Source organism: Lissotriton vulgaris, chromosome 8 (assembly GCF_964263255.1).
Source record: "Lissotriton vulgaris chromosome 8, aLisVul1.2, whole genome shotgun sequence".
Taxonomy (NCBI): Eukaryota; Metazoa; Chordata; class Amphibia; order Caudata; family Salamandridae; genus Lissotriton; species Lissotriton vulgaris.
This window is the reverse complement of record NC_141696.1, coordinates 571,902,957-571,922,044: the sequence shown is the minus strand read 5'-3', so window position 1 is coordinate 571,922,044 and position 19,088 is coordinate 571,902,957. Positions and strand designations below refer to the sequence as shown.

Here is a 19,088-nt window from a genome sequence, read left to right as displayed (position 1 = left end):
CACCATCGGAACCTGGGGCCTTGTTACTAGTCATTTTCTCGATTGCTTCTGCCACCTCTACCTCAGTGACCAATGAAGTGTACGGTGAGAAATAGGGGTGGGTAAATCCTCCTCCCCTAGACTTGCCCCTTCATAGACTGATTTAAAATGAGAGAACCACTCCTGTTCCTGGATACCACAATCCAATTGGTTGTTACATGGGTCGTGAAAATAAGGTTTATTAACTACAGACCAGAATTTGACGCTATTCTTTAGCACATCAATGGAGGTTAATTCTTCCCAGGCGGCTGCCCTAATTTCTCGTCGTCTGGCTTCCACAGCACTTTTATAGGTTTTCCTTAAGGAAGCCACATAGGACCTATCAACAGGTTTACATTTCAGGGCGGATCTTAATTTTTTGTTGGCTAGTGAGCATTTATGGTCAAACCAGCCATCCCCCCTGCAGTCCTTTGCTTTACCAGGACGTTTAAGATCTGCAGCTACCTGAGTACAGATTTTAAGATAAGCATCTAAAACCTCCTTGTCCCCCCTGCTTCGGGGTCCATACATGTCTGCAACTCCATGCCTCTGTTAATTGAAAGGTTATTCAAAAAATCTTCTGGAACAACCCTGCTCCATCTGATCCTGCGAGCCTTGTCTGTCAAGCAAAGATCATGCTTATCGACCCTATTTTGGCGTTTTTCAGGTTTTTTAACTAGATCTAGAATGCTGAGGGTCACTGGGTTGTGGTCACTAAAGTGTGACCAGGCCGCAGAATAACTATTGATTTTGCTCCCCAGCGTAAGGCTAATAAAAATATAATCAATAATGGAGCAACTACCGCTACCTTTATAAGTGGGTGTCTCCTCACCCTCCCTTTGCGGGAGCATCAGACCATGGTCAGCCAAAATCTTTTCAAGGAGGTCTCCCTGGGCAGAGTGCTCAAAGTGAGTGTCACCCCGCTCAGGGGGGCCTAATTGGTCAAATGACGAACATTCGTCTGGGCACCCATGAATATTAAAATCTCCCAGGAGGATGATCAAACAATGATTATTATTGGCCTCCATATAGTCTGCCAAAAAGAGGTCAAGCATAACCAGTCAGTCATGGTGGCTCTATCAAAAGAATTATAAAAATGTATAATTAAAATATTGCAAACCCCTTTACTGGCAGTTTGAACTGCCAAACAATAAGGAGAACCAGTAGCTATCTGAGTATGAGTCCCGGGGATAGTTGCTGCAATTAATGTAACCAGCCCTCCCTTCGGCCTCCCCATGGGTGATGCCACTGCAGCAAGAAAATACGTAGTATAACCGTCCAGGCTGAGGATATTCCCTGTGTCCCAGGTTTCTTGTAAACCAATGATATCTGCTGCCCCTATAGATTCTCTCCAGAATGGATCGTCTATTTTATTCCGTAAACCTGCGATGTTCCAGGTTACGAGATTTATAATTACACTACTGGATGGGATGACCAGCTTATCTGATGTACAATTTACACCTGTTAAAGAGTCGCAAACGTCGACTGATTTCAGGATATCAGGTACAGAATTCTCAGCCGTCTCCAAGGGGCACAGGTTCACTCGATTGTCAGTTACATGGGGACAGATGAGGATCTCATTTCCATTTGCTATCACTTTTACACCCTCTAGTCAATCTAATTATTCCAAATCGTAAAATGCGTCAAAACGATTGGTGATGGGAACATTGAAGTGGTTACCTACTTGATGCATATCATAAAGATTATTTTGTGGGTGACCTCTAAAAGTGGTGAATACTGGCAGAGTGTTAACACAGTGCCTTCTTCGGCCATAGTTTGCCCCCTGGAAATGATTGAAAAAATTCCCACTGCCAGCCATGACAGGGGGCAATGGGTAGAAGTAACTTAAGTCAAGGGACAGGATCCCACCAAAAGTGTCCTGATTCGGGAAACCACTAATGAACTGCACTACTTGTGGGTTTCTAAAGTTCACTATAATGCAGTCTCCCTCTAGATCCTTTGCTTTATTGTTCACCCAGGTCACTCTCCTGACATTAATGATTGTCCCATTTAGATCTGGTCTGAGGGGCCGATTTTTTGTCAACCAAAACATCACCTTGTTTTTTAATTTGTGATAGGTTTCTACGCTGTCATTTTTCCACTCTGGGACCCCGGCTAAGACAATCACGAAGGGAAAAGACTCCCTTGGCAGGTCAACTTCGTTAATGTTACTCCGGCTGTATGAAGTCGACAGTTTTACTTGGTCCGCTACGGTGTCTTTTTTCACTAGCCCCTCGGAAGTACCCAGGCTATTGTTAGTAGCTACGCTACTTTTAAGCGCCTGATTTGCTAACTGGGGGGTCTTACTTATGGCTCGATTCCCACCTTGTTTAAAAGAAGCACTAGACCCTTTGGGAAACTTTTCTTTAGGAGGGGGCTTCTGGATATTTTTAGGGGGATTAGGCAGGGTAGATACACTATTTGACGAAAGTTTTGATTCTGCCATTAATTTAAGCATCTCTGAGTTCGCCAGCGTAACCTGTTGAAGGTCTTCAAGCTGGGTACCTAACCTTCTCAAACGCTCTACAAGTGGAAGGGTAAGAGACTTAACCACATGTTCAATTTTATCTAAAAAATGAACTATGTCCGCTGTGTCACTAGGTACCTTGTCAGTTATTTCGAGGATAGAGTTGTTGTGAATAAGGCCGGGTGACTCCCCCTGTGTCGAGGTATTGTTGTTATCCTCTTAATCACCTGTCCTGTATTTGGGTAATGCTTCTTTCTTCCTCTTAATACGCCCCCCTTTCTGTCTAATACCACCGCGTTTACGCTTTAGAGCAGACACCGGCGTGCTTTCTGCGTATTTGTGGGCAGCTAAAAGGTCGACTCTCTGGTCAGTGCTTTTTCTGGCCCCCGTCTCTATACTCGGATAGGCCATAAAGGAGACCAGGCTGGAGTCTAGCCCACTAATGTCAGAGGTGTTTGAATGCTCCCTGAGTGTATCGATTATAGGGGCGCTCAGAGTCTGAGTTTGGGCTGGAGACGTTACTGATGCTAAGTTCCCTAACGAAGATCTTTTTAGGAATAAAGGATCAAGAGATATGCGGCGAACTGTAAGATCGATCTCCTTTTCCAGAGCCGAGGCGGCGATGGTGATAAATGCGTCTATGGGACCAATAATGCTCCCTCCACCTCCCTTGTTACCAGATTAGTCCCCTTTGGATTTTTTCGCAGCCATGCTCTTGTACCGTAGTGCAACCTTAAAGAGACAATTCTCATCAAATGATCATCAAACAATTTAAACTTTACAAGTTGAAGCGTAGAACCCGCTACGATAATATGATAGGTCAAGAGCAAATGAGGTGGCCCAGTCGAGTCTCTTACTGTCTCTGACGGGCTCAGACGGGCCCGCCCTTGGCCCGGGCTTTGCCCGGGCGCTCCCGCGCGTGACTCACGGGGCGAGAGGCGTTCCTCGGCTTTCTGTCGCCTCCGGGCGCTCTGGTGGCGTCACTCATGCGCCGTGGCCGCCGGGGCACCTGGGGATTGTAGTCCCTGCCCTCGCGGCGGCGGCGGCGCTGGCGCTGCAAGCCGTTCCCCTCACGGCAATCGAAACAGGGACCCAAGACAACAGCAAGCCGTTCCCCTCACGGCGGAAAGTACGTTTTATGCTTCCTCACACTCAAACAAAGGCAGTCTACTGAGAGGGCAAGCGGCGGCTGTCTAATGAGGCTTGCTCTGGTGAATCATGGAGACATCTATAATTCCTACGTTGTACCTTATCTGATTGACAGCAAAACTAAAGCAGAAAATAGCAATTAACGATACTATGTGGCCTACAATTTCAGCAGGATTTAAAACTGTGTCCTGCTGCTGTGGGTACAATCAATGTAGTTTATAGGTTTGGGGATAGACAAGTCTTTAGACCGGGGACATGTGCATTTCAAGTGAGAACGGTTACTAAGGGCTTGTTAAGGGGTTTCTAAACACACAGTCCTAAAACTATGACTCGGATGGAACACAGAACACAAATAATAGGGTCTGTATCTTCGTTATGTTCTAGAGCAGGCAAGATGCCAGATTCAAGGTGAGTGGAAGCTCATTCCAGAGCTCGTCAGAATAAACAAAGAATGGTTGTTCATCTTTCCTTTTTGAATTTTATGATCTACAATCTGAAATTGTGTCCAATGCTTGCATCCTAAAGCAACTCAATCCACCCTACTCCACCCTCAAGATGAACACTTTCTTTGCTCAATGGTATTGTTTGGCTTTGTACAAAGCCTGGTAATTAATGTTACTCCATTTGAAATGAATGGTGGCTGGCAAGGGCTATTGTCCCCCTTTATGCAGAGGGGTGATGTGGTCAGTCTTCCAGGTGCCAGCATTGATATGGGTGGTGAATGCACTTTGGCTCTCAGTGGACTTAGTTTGTTGTATGAGAGCCAAGTGAGGAGGGCTTTCCCTTTGGTTATGTGGGTGACCATGGTTTGAACTGGTGGGGAAGGGACGTCCAAAAGACTTGATCATTCTGAGGAAGTTCATCTGACACCAAACCACCAGGTCCTTCTCATTAGGGCGTAGTACAGACTAATAAAGTATGAAACAAGCATAAGACCGGAGGTAAGATAAACAATATTAATTTTCCAAATCAGAGATAACAGGAGATCATGCCATTTCTTTAGGTAAACAGAGGACTATGAAAACATGGGCTTATAATCGAGGTGCCAGATTTTATTATGCTTAGTGATCTTGACTCCCCAATAATTAACACTAATCTTGAGCAGATAAGAACAATAGAATGCTACATCACAGAATATGATTTTTTTCTGCGCTCAACTAGTAGCCTAATTATGTGCCAATGATATTTACAGATTGTCTAATGATGCAAACTGACAACGCTGAACTTGAGTTAGATGACGCTAATTCCCCAGCAAAAGAATTCTGGAATTGTGTGCTACTTTGAATAGATGGAAGAATAGCAAAATAAGACTTGAAAATCTGAAATTCTTCATAACATGCTTTATATAAGGCTGAGGCACAAAATGCTGCCTTGTGCTTTATCGGTTTCAGTAGGAAAGGTCTTTGATAGGGTATTATCTGTACAGACGTTAACAGGCATTTAACATCAGACCTAATCGATGGAAGAAAAGCAATGCAAAACCAAACTAAGCAGAACTGCCCAAAATAACAATAATTAACCCCAAAGTCTTTTTGGGATTTAAAAGGATCATAGCTAGAAGGCTAGAGCAATAGTCCAATAAAAGAAAAAGAAAAACTGTTCAATTATACGCTGTATTCTAGAGAAAACCCAATGAACAACTTTTAAAATGTTTGAACACATCTTTCCATCAACATTGAAGTGACATAGGCCTATTGAAAGTGATCTAAGAAAGTCATGACCTGTGAGGGTTTCCCTCCACGACAACACGCACCGCCCGACCAATCCAATATGGCGGCCGCCATGTGGTCAGGCGGAAGCCAAAACAGCGGTCTAGCGGGCGACAAGGAAGCCGGACCAATCAGGGACGACCCAAGGGAGACGTTGGGAAAGAAAAAGGCGGAACCCAGGACGATAATGGCGAAAGAAGGAGCGGAGGTGAGAGAAGAGGCAAAGGCGAGAGAAGCAGAAGCGGAGACGAGCAAGGAGGAAGAAGGAACAGTTCAAGAGACGACGTGTGAGGAGGAAGAAGAGCAGCAGCATTTGGACGACCGCTCTGGGAGCAAAGCGATTGAGCCCAGCGCTCCTACGAAGGAAGGAGAGGCTGTGACTCCTACCCCCACGGCCCAGGAGGGTCGTGGGTCCAGGCAAGTGCCCAGTGTTGGGTTCTTTTCCTTAAGGGGCTGGTGGGCGGGGATTAATGGTTACAACCCCAGAAACTACCAAATCAACCACTTTCACCTAGGCACCCCACATTAAGGACACAATGGTGACGGGAGCACTCTTCCCTATTTTTTGTTTCTTTGTGACCTGCCAGCAAGGCTTATCCTGTGTTATTTATTTTCTTTTTTTGACACTTCTTGCCGGAAGTATCTCCCCTGTGGCACACCGAGGAAACCCAGCAAGACGGAGACAAACCCGGTGCAGAGGACGAATAGCAACAGTGACTGTGAACTGTTTTCTTTTCATTCCCTGTGCCCAACACCCATCCGGATATCTTGTTTCCCCATCCATCCCAGTCCTTCAGATAATCCCCTTGAGAGTCTTTCCTGGAATTATTTTTGGTGTTGGTAATACAAAGTGGTTGGCCGCAATCCCTGGTGGTAACATGACCATTTTGAGGAAAAAATGCAATTTTGGATTGCTGACACACTGGCAGATGTAAATGATGACATAACCTAAGTATCATCAAAAAAATGGATCCCAATATTCAGGTAAATTTCTCATCTAACTTGCATGGAATAATGCCCTCTCTTGCAGACTTTTGTATGCAAGTACACCAATGTGTCTCCAGCTTTATTAATGTACTGCTGCTATTGGCTTTTGTGAAGGTTTATGTTGGATGATTGAATTTAGCAGCTTGAGTTTATCATCACCAGGCCACGTGATTTACAATGGAGCAGTCAAGTAACAAGAAGACAAAAGAGCACCAAGACTGGGAAACACAATTAAGCAGTGTGAGTGAGCCACAGTTAGATGTATTAGTCTTAAGGCATAATCAATTAGCAGGGGCCCTCTTAAAAGAATTCCGGTTGTCTCAAACCAAACCAGTGGGACTGGCTCTATCCATTTACCAAGGGAAGGTTAGAGCTTCAATAATTTATGGGCGGAACTCTGGGGGTTCGAAAATTTAGCTCCATTAGTCTTAGCCCAGAATAAGTTTCTGAGGGCACTTACCGGCCTTCCTCACTCTTCGCCTCATAAGCCTCTTCTTTTAGACTTAGGATGTATTTCCTTTGAGGAGGCTGCGGGTTTTAGACCACTTGCCTATTGGCGAAGACTTTGGACTACCCCAGAGCTTGCACCCTATGCAAGAGCCGTTAAGTTTATTAGAGAAGAGGACAAGTCAAATAAAATCTCTTGGTTATTAAAGATTAAGGCATTGTTATTAGATATGGGCTTAATTCATCTGTGGGAGGACCCGGAAGGGAATGTATTCCCGTCAAAAAAAGATTTGAAAGTCTTATATAGGGACAAGGTTTATGTAAAGTCTATGTCCTCAGTTGCTAGCGGTTCCCTAACATGCCTCTTACTAGATTTTAATTGTGAGTATAAGATTGAGGCCTATTGGGACATCATCACATGTCCTGGTGATAGAAAACTCTTCCATCAATTTAGAGTGGGAACACTCCCCCTAAAATCTTTCACTAATAAGTGGGGGGATGACCGGGATACAACATGTGATACTTGTTTAAGAGAGGATTAGACTTTATTGCATGTCCTGTTTGTGTGCCCTGCTTACAAGGGCACTTGTCAGAAATGGCTCAAGCTGGTTTGTAGAATGCTTGGTACAAGATCTTGTCAAACGGCCCTGTGCATTCTAAAAACCGGAACTATTGAAGTCATAGTCATTGCCATGGCTAAGTTCCTGAGCTGGACTTGGGTCCTTAGAAGAAAGAATTTGCGAGGCAGTATGTAAACTGTTTTCTTATATGCTGGTGTTCCCAAGTCTCCCCCAAAATATTTACTTTAAATATTGGAGACTATAATTAAGTCCTGTGTAATTCTGCCCTAACACCCTTTGATGTTGAAATCTCCCTTTTTAAACATAATCATTGTTTTAAATAGATGTGGGATTTTAAAATGAAATGCCCTTTTAAAAATATTTTTGTATGAGATTTGATGTCTTTTATATCAGATTGTACTGTTTATATGTGTCTTTTATGATTGATTATGATCTAATAAAGACGAAATTGAATTGAAATTGAATCGAGTAACTATTCACTGGTCCTCTGTAGAAGGTACCTCAGAAAACTGTTTTTTACTTCTAAATAGTTTTACTTCCCAGTTTTAACTTTATATTGTTTAAAACGTCATTCTTCTCATTGCTTCAAACGTTTTCTCTTCCCAAAGTCTACGTTTTAATTTTTCATATAAAGTATTGTTGTACAGCTGACCTTGTATCCCACGATATCCATATCCCAATTTATGGTTTCATATTTTTCTCCTGAGGATAACCTTCTTGCCCCCATTTTAGGTCTGGCTTGAAATTGCAATGGTTTGCAAAATCTAATGTTACCAATTATTTAAAATATACATAAAGCAGGATTTGGTTCCTCCTAGAGGAATATGTCTACTCACCTCGTTAAATAGGCTTTTTAAGCACTGCTTCACCTTCTATGGAATGTCTGCATTGCCCTAAACAAGGGGCTGTTCTATGGCGTAAAAGTACATTGTCATCACTAATGAAATTCTTTGTGCCAAAGATACAGTGTACACAGAAAGCATACTTTTTTCCTACTTTTGTAAGTTTTCCTTGAATGTTTTCATAAAGACTCAAAATGCAAGCTAGACCTAATGGCTTTTCCACTGATTGTTTTCTGTTTTCCTGTCGTTTGTTTAATTTGCACTATTTCCCGGTCTCCTCTTTCACTTTATTTTTCTTTTCTATATACCCTTTTTTCTTACAGTGATAACCCTCCGTGCCCACACTTTTCCTGACACTCCTCTTGTTTTCTCTTTTGTCGGTTTCCTCTTCCCCTGAATCTCTATATATATAATTTTCTTAGGGTTGGCCATTTCAAATTTGTTTTGGGAACTGTCTCAACCAGTTTCGAAGTGCCAATTTCTCAGAATTGAGGTACGATGCTCAATGTGCTGGTTGTGGCAGAAATTATGCGTTACAAATGTGTTGCGGTGTGGTGAGACACAGCAGAATAGAAAAATTATAGAGAGACAGGCAGATATGTTTTCACACACACCACATATACATATAACTCATGAACCACTCAACCCAAACCTATAGGGGGGATACCGAGTAAAGTTTATGGGTAGGAGGGGGTCAGTCTAGCACTTTGGAATAATATCATCAGGAAAGGGTGTGGCGTAGCATGAGCAGGAATCCCCCTCCTTAGAGCCAGTTCAGGGTGGCACAAAAGCTGCTTGTTTTTAAGACATATCTAATCATGTTACAGGTGTGAATACCATAAGTGGACTACAAGAGTGATGTCATGGTGTTTTCCTCAGGTGTGATCTTCTGCTATGGACAAATTCAGTGTACACTTGCCTCATCATCTCTATACCTTCCCAAGAAAATTGTGGCTACCTTCAGGTGACAAATACAGAGTAGCCTGGTTTTACTATTAGATGCATCACCCTTCAATGACTCAGTATTCCAGGTATACTGGCAAACAGAAAGAATACACCAGCTAAGAAAGTGATACCGAGATGCCATGTTTGGCCTGGTTTTTGCAAACTCTGCAGTTTATTTGAAGGTCATAAACCATTTACAAATAGTAACCCAGAGATACTTTTGATAGAGAGGCTCTGTCCTAAGACTATATTGGCAATCACTGAATGATTCACATAAATATGTGATAAACACAACTGGATCATCCATGTACTACTCAACACCTTTTTAATCCCGCAGGGCTTCCCTGAATGGCACTGACTGTACTATATTATTGCAATGGTCTAGTCTAGCATGTTAAGATATAGGGTGAATCATACGAAAAAGAATTAGAGCAGTATTGACGTGATGTGAAGTAACTGCATTATTTTTTTGCCAGAAGAATTTGCAGTGAATACATCCTTGTAATAATAAGTTGATGACGTGCCACAACAGAAGCCGTTCTTACCTCGCGGAAGTTCTGTTCAAAGTTCCGTAGTTGTAGGCACTGAGCGAGTTTTTGCTCATGTTTAGACCAAAAGTCATCAAAGGCAGTTTCTGTTTCATTTAGTTGCCCCAACAGCCTGTATGAACACGAAGAATGTCACATTGCAAACACGGAAATTAATATGAGCAGTTTTTTCATAGGTGCCGTCTACAATGTAAAAAGCATGCAGGAAAGATAATTGCTTTCATTGTCAAAAGCTCGCTGATGAACACAGCCTCTCATATTTTGCAATAAAATTGGGAAGTATCAAGTGCATGACCTCTATACATTTGTGCAGTTTTTTTATTGAGCAAAAATACTATGATCCTGACAATCCATGATCAAATTACCTTTCAGTTTACACAATTTTATGTCAAGACCGGAGGCTCCTATTATGCTTTCTTAGCTTTAATCACAATAGCAGCCAGATAAGTAAGAAACTACAGTTTCCAGAGGGCCAAGCAAAACAACTGGCCAATGTGAACACAATAAAACAAAACCTTATAACCAATCAGAGCATATCAGCATGGATAACGTCACCACTGACTGCGCACCTTCCTCTTTTCTTGCTGCTCGCAGTCAGATAAGTGACTTATCTTTGTTGCTCTGCTCTCATTTATATATTGGAACAGTGTTGCATTATATTACAATGTTTTAACAAGTGTTTTCCTTAGGTAATTCATGCGGAGCTCGCCGCTGCTTTGCTAGGGCCTTTTACCGCTGTTTCCTCATCCCGCTTCAGTTTTGTCCCCCCACACGCGCGTGGTTTTCGCTTGGTCTCTACCATTGCGAAGTGGCTGTTTCTCCCGCTGTCTCCCTCACGGAGTGCTCGCTTTCCCTACAGTTCGGCGGCTAGTTCTGGAGCTTCTGTTAGCTCGTCGGCTAGTCTGGAGCTTCTGCTTCGTTCATAGTGGTTACGCCCCACAGGGGAGTGCCCCGGTTCTGTTCCTGTCCTCTACTTTTCATTAACCCTTGCCTCACTCCATTTCCCTTACTTTGTGATTATGGAAATTGAAAGCTCCCCCGGATTAGACCGGCAGCAGGAAGAAGGCGAGGCCTTCTAAATCAATTTGAATACATTTATTAATAATTCAGTGGAGTCTGATGTGGAAACATCTATGAGACGTTTTTCAAAAAGCATGGAGAATTCCGTGATGAGTCTGCTGTCCAAAGCACTGGCCAGTCTGCGGGGGAAAGCAGAAAAAGAAAGGTGGTTCCCTCTGCTTCCATTTCGGTCTCTAATTCTGCATCACATTTGAATTGCGAGGTTTACTCGCATTTGACTGAGGACTATGTGCCTCTTAGGCCTTCTTCTAAGGAGGAGTTGTTAAGCTCAGATGGTAAACGAAAAATAAATTTAAGCATTCAGAGGTACCCAAAAAGTTGGCTATTTCCACCATTTTGGACATAGACGATGACATGGATGACGCAGATGATTTATTTGACCTATTTGATGTGTCTGACCCTCCCTCCCCTCCTGCTAAAAAAACCCAAATTAGATTCTTTTACTTTTGAACCTGTCTTAGATTCGGAAGGGGTTCACATGTTTGACCCTGCTTTCATTCGTCACCCTAATCCCACCGAGTGGTTTCCTGCCTCTCACATGGGTGATTATATCTCCGCCAGACTTCGTCTTCCCATGAGGGCGTCTGCTAGATCTAGGTTGAAGTCTGAATGTCCTAAACCCACCTTAGCTGAGAAAGTCGCCATTGTCCCTTCTATTGATGTGTGTAATGTAATGTGTAGGCATTTATATAAGGGGCCGAAGCGAAGATAGTTCGCCCGTTCCAAGCATCTAAATGGTCGAAAGTTCGACGCGAGATTCCTGATCCAAAGCGATAAGATCAGCGTAGGCCAACCCTTGTCGAAGATGTCTGATTTTTAGACGTTGAAGGGCCGGATAATGGAGGGGACCTGGAAAGATGGCTTGAATGGAGGCGGAGAGAAGGCCGACGATTCTTGCAAGAGGGAAATGAGGGAGGTCAGAAGAACTTGAGAAATCTCTGACTTGATGGTTGAGACCTTTGATTGAGGAAGCAGGAGAGACGCCGTGGAAGAGTCCACAAGAAAGCCCAAGAATTTGATGCGCTGGGAAGGAAGGAGCATGGACTTGACGTGATTAAGGAGGAAACCCAGATCATGGAGGAGAGATTGAGTAGTACTGAGATCGGACAGAAGAAGCTGTTTGTCTGTATTCATGATCAGAATGTCGACCAGATAAATTTTAAGCCTGATCCCCAGGGATTGTAGGAAAGCCACCACTGATTTCATGACTTTTGAAAAGCACCATGGTGCTGACGACAGACCGAAAGGAAGAGAACTAAAGCGATAAGTTACGCCTAGTCGTTGGAATTGAAGAAACCTGGTATGAGAAGGATGAATCGGAATGGTGAGGTAAGCGTCCTGCAGGTCTAATCTGATCATCCAATCATTTGGTCGGAGGGTATTTCGTAAATGAATGATAGTCTCCATTTTGAAGTGGCGATACACCACAAATTGATTGATTGAACCATTTTAGATTTAAAACTGGACTCATCTTTTTTTTCTTTTTCTGCACTAGGAAAATAGAACTGAGAAACCCTGTAGGATCTAATGGGGCTATTTGAATTGCTTGTTTTGGAGGAGGCTTTGGACCTCCAGGGAAATGAGCTGAGACATTTCCGTGGAGAACGTCAGAGGAGGAGGGAACTCAGTTTGGGAAGGCAGAGCATAAAGCTCTATAAGATAACCTTGAACTGTATTGAGGACCCAAAGATCTGGAGTGAGAGACCACCACTTTTGCAGAAAAAGCTTTAAACTACCTCCTACCGGGGAGATAGAGAAGGACCTACCTTGTTGGTTGTTGTTGCGGAAATTCTTTTGACCTCGACCTCTGAATCCACGGCCTCTCTGTGGGTACCATTGAGGTTTTTAGTCTTGGGAACCGGAGTTGAAGGAACCTCTGGAGCCTTGGTTGGAATAGGGCCGGCCGGTAGAGCAACCCCTTCCTCTGCCAGCCCGTCCAAAAACTCGAGGTGAAAATACTTTTTTAATGGGTTGTTGCACCTTATCCAAAAAGGCGAAGGTAGAAACAAAGCTGCAGAGGTCTTTAACCAGAGAATCACCAAAGAGGAGACCATGTGCCTTAATACCATGATCCTGTGAAGCCAAATTGGCCAATTTGGGGTCAAGTTTAACCAAAAGCATTTTGTGTCGTTCCTGCTTGATTGCAGCATTTGCATTTCCTAAAAGACAAAAGATTTGCTTGACCCGCAGAGATATGTCTTCTGCAGACAACTCAGTACCTTCCAGGCAGGCAGCTTCAGCCAAGTCAAATATGCGTGCCAAGGGACCCACCACATGAAGCAATTTATCCTGTCAGGTGGACCAGGTCTTGTCCATCCCCTTGCGTGGGTCTTTGCCAACTTTGAGAAAATGTGAGTAAAGGTTGATCAGGCTCTCTTGCAAGAATCGTCGGCCTTCTCTCCGCCTCCATTCAAGCCATCTTTCCAGGTCCCCTCCATTATCCGGCCCTTCAACGTCTAAAAATCAGACATCTTCGACAAGGGTTGGCCTACGCTGATCTTATCGCTTTGGATCAGGAATCTCGCGTCGAACTTTCGACCATTTAGATGCTTGGAACGGGCGAACTATCTTCGCTTCGGCCCCAGAACTTGTGTTAGAATCAGATGCAAGCCTGTCGGGTTGGGGCGCCCGTTGTGGACCAATCCTGACTGGCGGTACATGGTCTCGAGAGGAGTCGAAATTGCACATCAATTGTTTAGAGATGCTTGCAGGCTCCTTTGCAATCCAAAGCCTTACATCAACCATCAAGGTGGCACCAAATCCAGGCCCCTGGCGGATCTTGCAAAGAGACTTTGGGAGTATTGCCTGTCAAACAAACTATCGCTGACAGCGGAGTATCTTCCAGGAAATCTCAATTCTATAGCAGATTGGCACTCTTGCTACCTTCGGGACTCCAGCGATTGGAAGCTTCTTCCATCCGTCTTCCAATCTCTTTCTCAAAAATGGGGCCCTTTTTATATCGATCTCTTTGCTTCTCGCCTCAACACCCAATTACCTCGGTTCTTCAGTTGGCACCCGGATCCTTCGGCACTAGCTACGGATGCTTTTCTTCAGGATTGGTCCCTTCACCTCAACTATGCCTTTCCTCCTTTCCTCATGATCAACAGAGTACTTTTCCAAGTACATCGTCAAATAACCAACCTTGGTCATAGTGGTTCCTCTCTGGCAGTCTCAGATTTGGTTTCCTTCCCTTCTGGAGATGGCAATGGATTCCCAAGTTCTCCTCCCTGTCCGCAAAGACTTGCTTCGGAACCCCTTAGGTCTCCCACACAGTCTCATCCTGGACAACTCGTTGGTGCTGACGGCTTGGAAAGTTTCCGGCCTGTCCCTTCTGAACTCCTCATTTCACAAGAAGCTTCTCTCTTTATCAACAAAGCCTGGGCCCCTGGGACCTCCAAGGATTACAAATCCGCTTGGTCTTTATGGGCAAGCTGGTGTCTGAAAAGACATATCGATCCCTTTGAGCCCCTCTAAATTTTGTGGTCAATTTCTTGGCTTCTGAAGCCAGTACAGGTAAGTCTTAAAGAACAGTCAATTTGTATAGATCTGCCATTTCTCTTAATCATTCCCCAATTGACGGCAAGCCAGTGCGTGTTCACCCTTTAATCTGCCGCCTTCTGAGAGGAGTTTGATTTCCCAAACCTCCGTTGGCTAAGTATTCAAGTTTATGGGATGTTAATGTGGTACTCAAGTTATTTTCTGATTGGCCAGATAATTCTGCTCTTTCACTGAAAATGTTGTCTGCTAAACTTACCATGTTACTGTGTCTTGTTTCTATCAAACTTGTCTCAGATGTTAAGGCATTGGATATTTCTTCTTGTCAGTTTTCTCCTACAGGTGTTTTTTTTTCAAATTAATAAACGAACAAAGACAATTTGAACTCTGTTTTTTACCCTTATTTCCCTTCCCATCCTGAATTATGTGTAGGTCAATGTCTCAAAGTGTATGAACAAAGACCTTCTGATCTCAGAGCGCCCTCTCACTCCTAGAACCTCATTTCTTTTTGTAAGCCCCACCTTCCTGTTTCTTCCGCTACTATGGCCCGTTGGGTTCCATGAGTTATGTGTCTTGCGGGCATCAACGTTTCCGTTTTTTGAGCCCATTCCACTAGGGGAGCCATGGCTTCCAAAGCCTTTTGGGCTAGCTCCCGTTTGGAGGACATACTGAGATCAGCAGATTGAACTAATGATAATATTTTTCGTATGTTTTATTTGCACACCTGTTGATACTGTGGCTTCTTTGGTGGTTGATATGCTTTAAACAAGCATAATAGGAGCCTCCGATCTGGACATAAAATGTAGATTTTCCTAGTAGTTATGACGGAAAGTCTTAATTTTATCAAAGACACGGAGGCGAGTATTATCCCACCTCTACACTTCTAATCTGTGTTCTACCTCCCTTCAGCGACTCCAGCGTTGCCGCCTGCATCTTTGTGATGAATCTACTCACCGACAAGTGTGTCCTCAACCTCATCAGGTCACCTCTCCTTCCTGTTTGGAGTCTTCTACAGAGATTCCTGCGGTTCAACTATCATGATTGAATTTGGGTCAAGAATTGTGTTCCTAGACTTTCTATTTCTATTGCTTTGGCGATTGTTCCTCTGTTTACTGACTTTATCTGAGCTGCTCGCCAGCGAAAAGAGGAAGGTTCGCAGTCAGTGGTGACGTTCTCCATGCTGATACGCTCTGATTGGATATAAGGTTTTGTTTTATTGTGTTCCCATTGGCCAGTTGTTTCGCTTGTCCCTCTGGGAACTGTAGTTTATTACTTATCTTGGCTGCTATTGTTATTAAAGCAAGATAAGAAAGCATAATACTCGCCTCCGTGTCTTTAATAAAATTAAGACTTTCCGTCATAACTACTAGGAAAATCTACATTATTCACACTATTGTAGCTAAAATGCACCCTGGCACATATTCCAGACCTATACCAATGCCCGTGAATACATCTGAGACAGTGGAATGGTCCAAACTACCTTACAATCATCTGGTTTTTAGAGGCCCCCTTCTTTCATTAGGGATTACAAAATTAGAAATCTATTCGTGGGTGAAACAAGAAGTACCCTGATTCATCATGACTGGTCTCAACTCTTGAGAGCAATTCAAATACTGTCCACAAATGTTACAAACCTAGGTATTTGGAGCCAGGCTGTCCTTATTTCTTTCTCTGAAATCACACTGCGGTAAGCAGTACCAACCTGTACAGATCATGATGTTTATGAAGGAGCTCACCCTCTCACAATCTGATAAAAACTGGACAGGTAAGTTAGTTATAGGACTCTGGTTTCAGCCCTCTAAATCAACAAGATGCTTTGTTCATCCACTGTTTAAAATGTACCAACGGCTACTTCCACAAATGGACCTTCTGTCGGAATATTTATACAATTTAGTAGTTTGTCCCGGTTAAGAACACGGACAAACATCTAAGCCTCGTATGTTACCATATAACACACCCAAATACTACCAACCACCACTGTGTCAAATATACATGGTAAGAGTTCCAAACATCCAAAGGATAGCATGTTGGTGTAAGACAAAACCTTTAAGACCATATATAAATAAGAAAATCAGACAACTCCTAACAATAGGATTATCAAAATTGATCAAGAATGGGACTCAATGGCCATGATAGCGAAGGATAGGGTCATACTGTGCTTCTCCTTCTAAACCTTCAGAATATCAAGGAATCTGTGAATTTTCTGCAGCCTTCTAAGAGGTTTGTTACCAATAAAACATGGGTTAACTTAGGAATCTAATCATTTAAATGTCAGCATCGCATCAATGTCACGGGCAATTCTGCATGAGTTGTTTTGCCTGAAGCAAGAGCAGGACCTGAATTAAAAGATCAAGGTTAGTTTAAATATTTGCGCGCAATCCCATTTTTAAAAATTTGTAATCTGATCATCATTACGGCTAATTAAGGATGTTCCTTGTCCATCATCATTATCAAGATAAAACGTCACTGTTTGAGTGCCAGAAAACTGTTATATGCTGGCACGCGCAGCTGCAGGGATGGAGGTCGTTAGGGGATAGCCTCATCGACTGGATTTCTCCTTATGAAATAAATTACTCTAGCAACCTTACCTGACTCTTCGTGGATTATATTTGCTGCTACAACAAACACCTTCCAGTTAAAGTGGTATCTGAATGCAGCTTTGAGAGAGTATGTGATTCCACTTTTCAGGAAAGGTTTCTCTATGATGGTGGGTCTTTTGAAAACTCAAATACTTAAATAGGTTTTATGAACTTGTACGCTGCATCCGTGCCTGAGGTTTTGTGCACCAGAGAACAGCATATTACAGTTTGCATACATTTTAAAACAGTAATCATTCAGAACATGCCATAATAAAAGAAAGGGAGGGATTCACCCCCTGAGATAAGAAACACTTCCATGTCTTTGTGACCTTTCTGAATTCAAAGAGATTACACAGAAGTCAGATAGTCTCGAACAAGGTATTCCACAGCAGGACAGCTGGCAGGGCAATAGCCAAGCCCCCAAATGTGACTTGCATTAAAGAGATGCCTAAAGGAGGGTCCTAATGCAAAGACTGTAGTGGCTGGTAGGGGGCAACCTTTTGGACGGAATGATGGCCTACACCAGTACAAGCAAAGAGGACATACTCAGCTCTATGAAACTTACTGCACCCTCATATGCTAACCAATGCAGAGAATGCAGAGCAGGCATCATATGGTCCAGTCAGGAGCATTTTAACAATACTTTTACAGCACAGTTATGCATATGAGGAAGTAATTTAATGGATTTAGGTGGCATGCCCTCAGAAGCATTATTACTGAAGTATGTTTTTCCAAATAATGTACATGCAGAAACTATTTGAAATGTATTCTGATCCCATGTTCCTTATCACTATCATTGGTGAAAAACATATCCCCATGAAAGTAGAACAGATGCACGAGTTCCAGTGGGTAATTGTAACGGGGTCGGGACGGGTGGCCGGGAAGACTGGTGGACCCCTGATGATGCCTACCCTTCTGCCCTACAGTCGGAAACACCGAGGGATGACTGGAACACATGACAGGAGTCGTATGAGGAAACATCGGCTGGTTCCTTTAACTGGGTGTACGACAAAACCACGCCCGCCTCTGACGTGGACGCTGGATGGTTGAAAACGGGGGAAGCTCTCTACGCAGCGTGTGACGTCACCAATGGCTCGAGAGGAGAAGGCGAGGAGAACGCTACGAAGGGACCCGAAGAAGACGGAGGAACCGGATTCCCGGAGAGTGGAAGAGAGCCAGGAGGCCAACGACCCGGTGTTCTGCCGTGCCGCACTCCCGAGGGAGGAGTGTGGCTTGACCAGGTACGGCGGCGTTGGGCGGCTTGGGTGGGGAGAAAGAGTGCCCCAAGTGTATAGTGTAAAGTCACACCGTTCGTGCTTTTCCTTTTGTTTTTCCCGATACCTGTTTTCCCCGCATCTCCCTACCTTTCCTTACCTCCCTCCCCTACCTCACTCCTGTACTCTTTGAAGCACAAATCACGAGAGTGCCTGTACGACTGCACGTCCACACGGTGTCCCGTCACTACCACTGGGTTCCCCTTGGGTGAGGATTGCTATCAGACTTGCGACTAACGGCCTCCCTTTTTGTCCGTCTTCTTTCCCCCTGGCTCCACCATCGCTACACTGGGGAAGGCGATTCCGAGAGGACGACGTGTGCCCAAAACCCTGGAAAAAGACGGCCTCACCACGGATAAACGGGAGTTCGCGAAAGAGAGACTTACTTTTCGTACAAAACGAACTTTGAAAATAAAGCCAAGTCTAATCAGATATTCTGGTCAGCCTCTTCCTGTTGCGGCACCTGTTCCAACCAAAGTCAGTGTTCCCAGCCCCCCTGCCCCGATTACAGTGGTGTCAGAAGTGGGATCTTTCCCCTCCGTACAAGACGCAGCTATGGAACAAGTGGTGCAGCAGTTAATTGAGGGACAGCAGAAATTGGAGTGGGCTATCGGCCAACAGATGTCGACTGCGGAAGCCGACCGCAATCTCTTTAAAAACACGATTACAGCCCAAATCGAGGGTTTGCAAAAAGTAGTGCAAGGAGCCAACGTCCCTATTCCCACGGAGAGATGGGCGTTTGGGCCACATCCCTCGGGAATGCAACTGCAGAAATATGTACAAGGAGAGTATCCCGATGCTTTTCTTCTTAATTTTGAGCGAGCAGCAAGAGCATGTGGATGGCCAGAAGAAAAATGGCCCTTCTTTTTAGCGCCCCTGTTATCCGGCGAGGCACAAGCCGCTTACCAAGTGGCTAATCATGCTGGAGTAACACCATATGCAACAATTAAATCAGTAATCCTGGACC

General features: G+C 44.0%; 1 protein-coding gene across 18 annotated transcripts in view; it reads right to left on the bottom strand.

Annotated features, from left to right (window-relative positions):
* Positions 1-19,088, bottom strand: part of MCF2L (MCF.2 cell line derived transforming sequence like) — a 1,277,242-nt gene that overhangs the window by 207,497 nt on the left and 1,050,657 nt on the right. For all 18 annotated transcript variants that reach the window (XM_086934397.1, XM_086934395.1, XM_086934398.1 and 15 more), the window contains one exon: positions 9,691-9,805. In XM_086934397.1, coding sequence (XP_086790523.1) covers positions 9,691-9,805 — 115 coding nt within the window. The remainder of the gene's footprint in view (positions 1-9,690; positions 9,806-19,088) is intronic.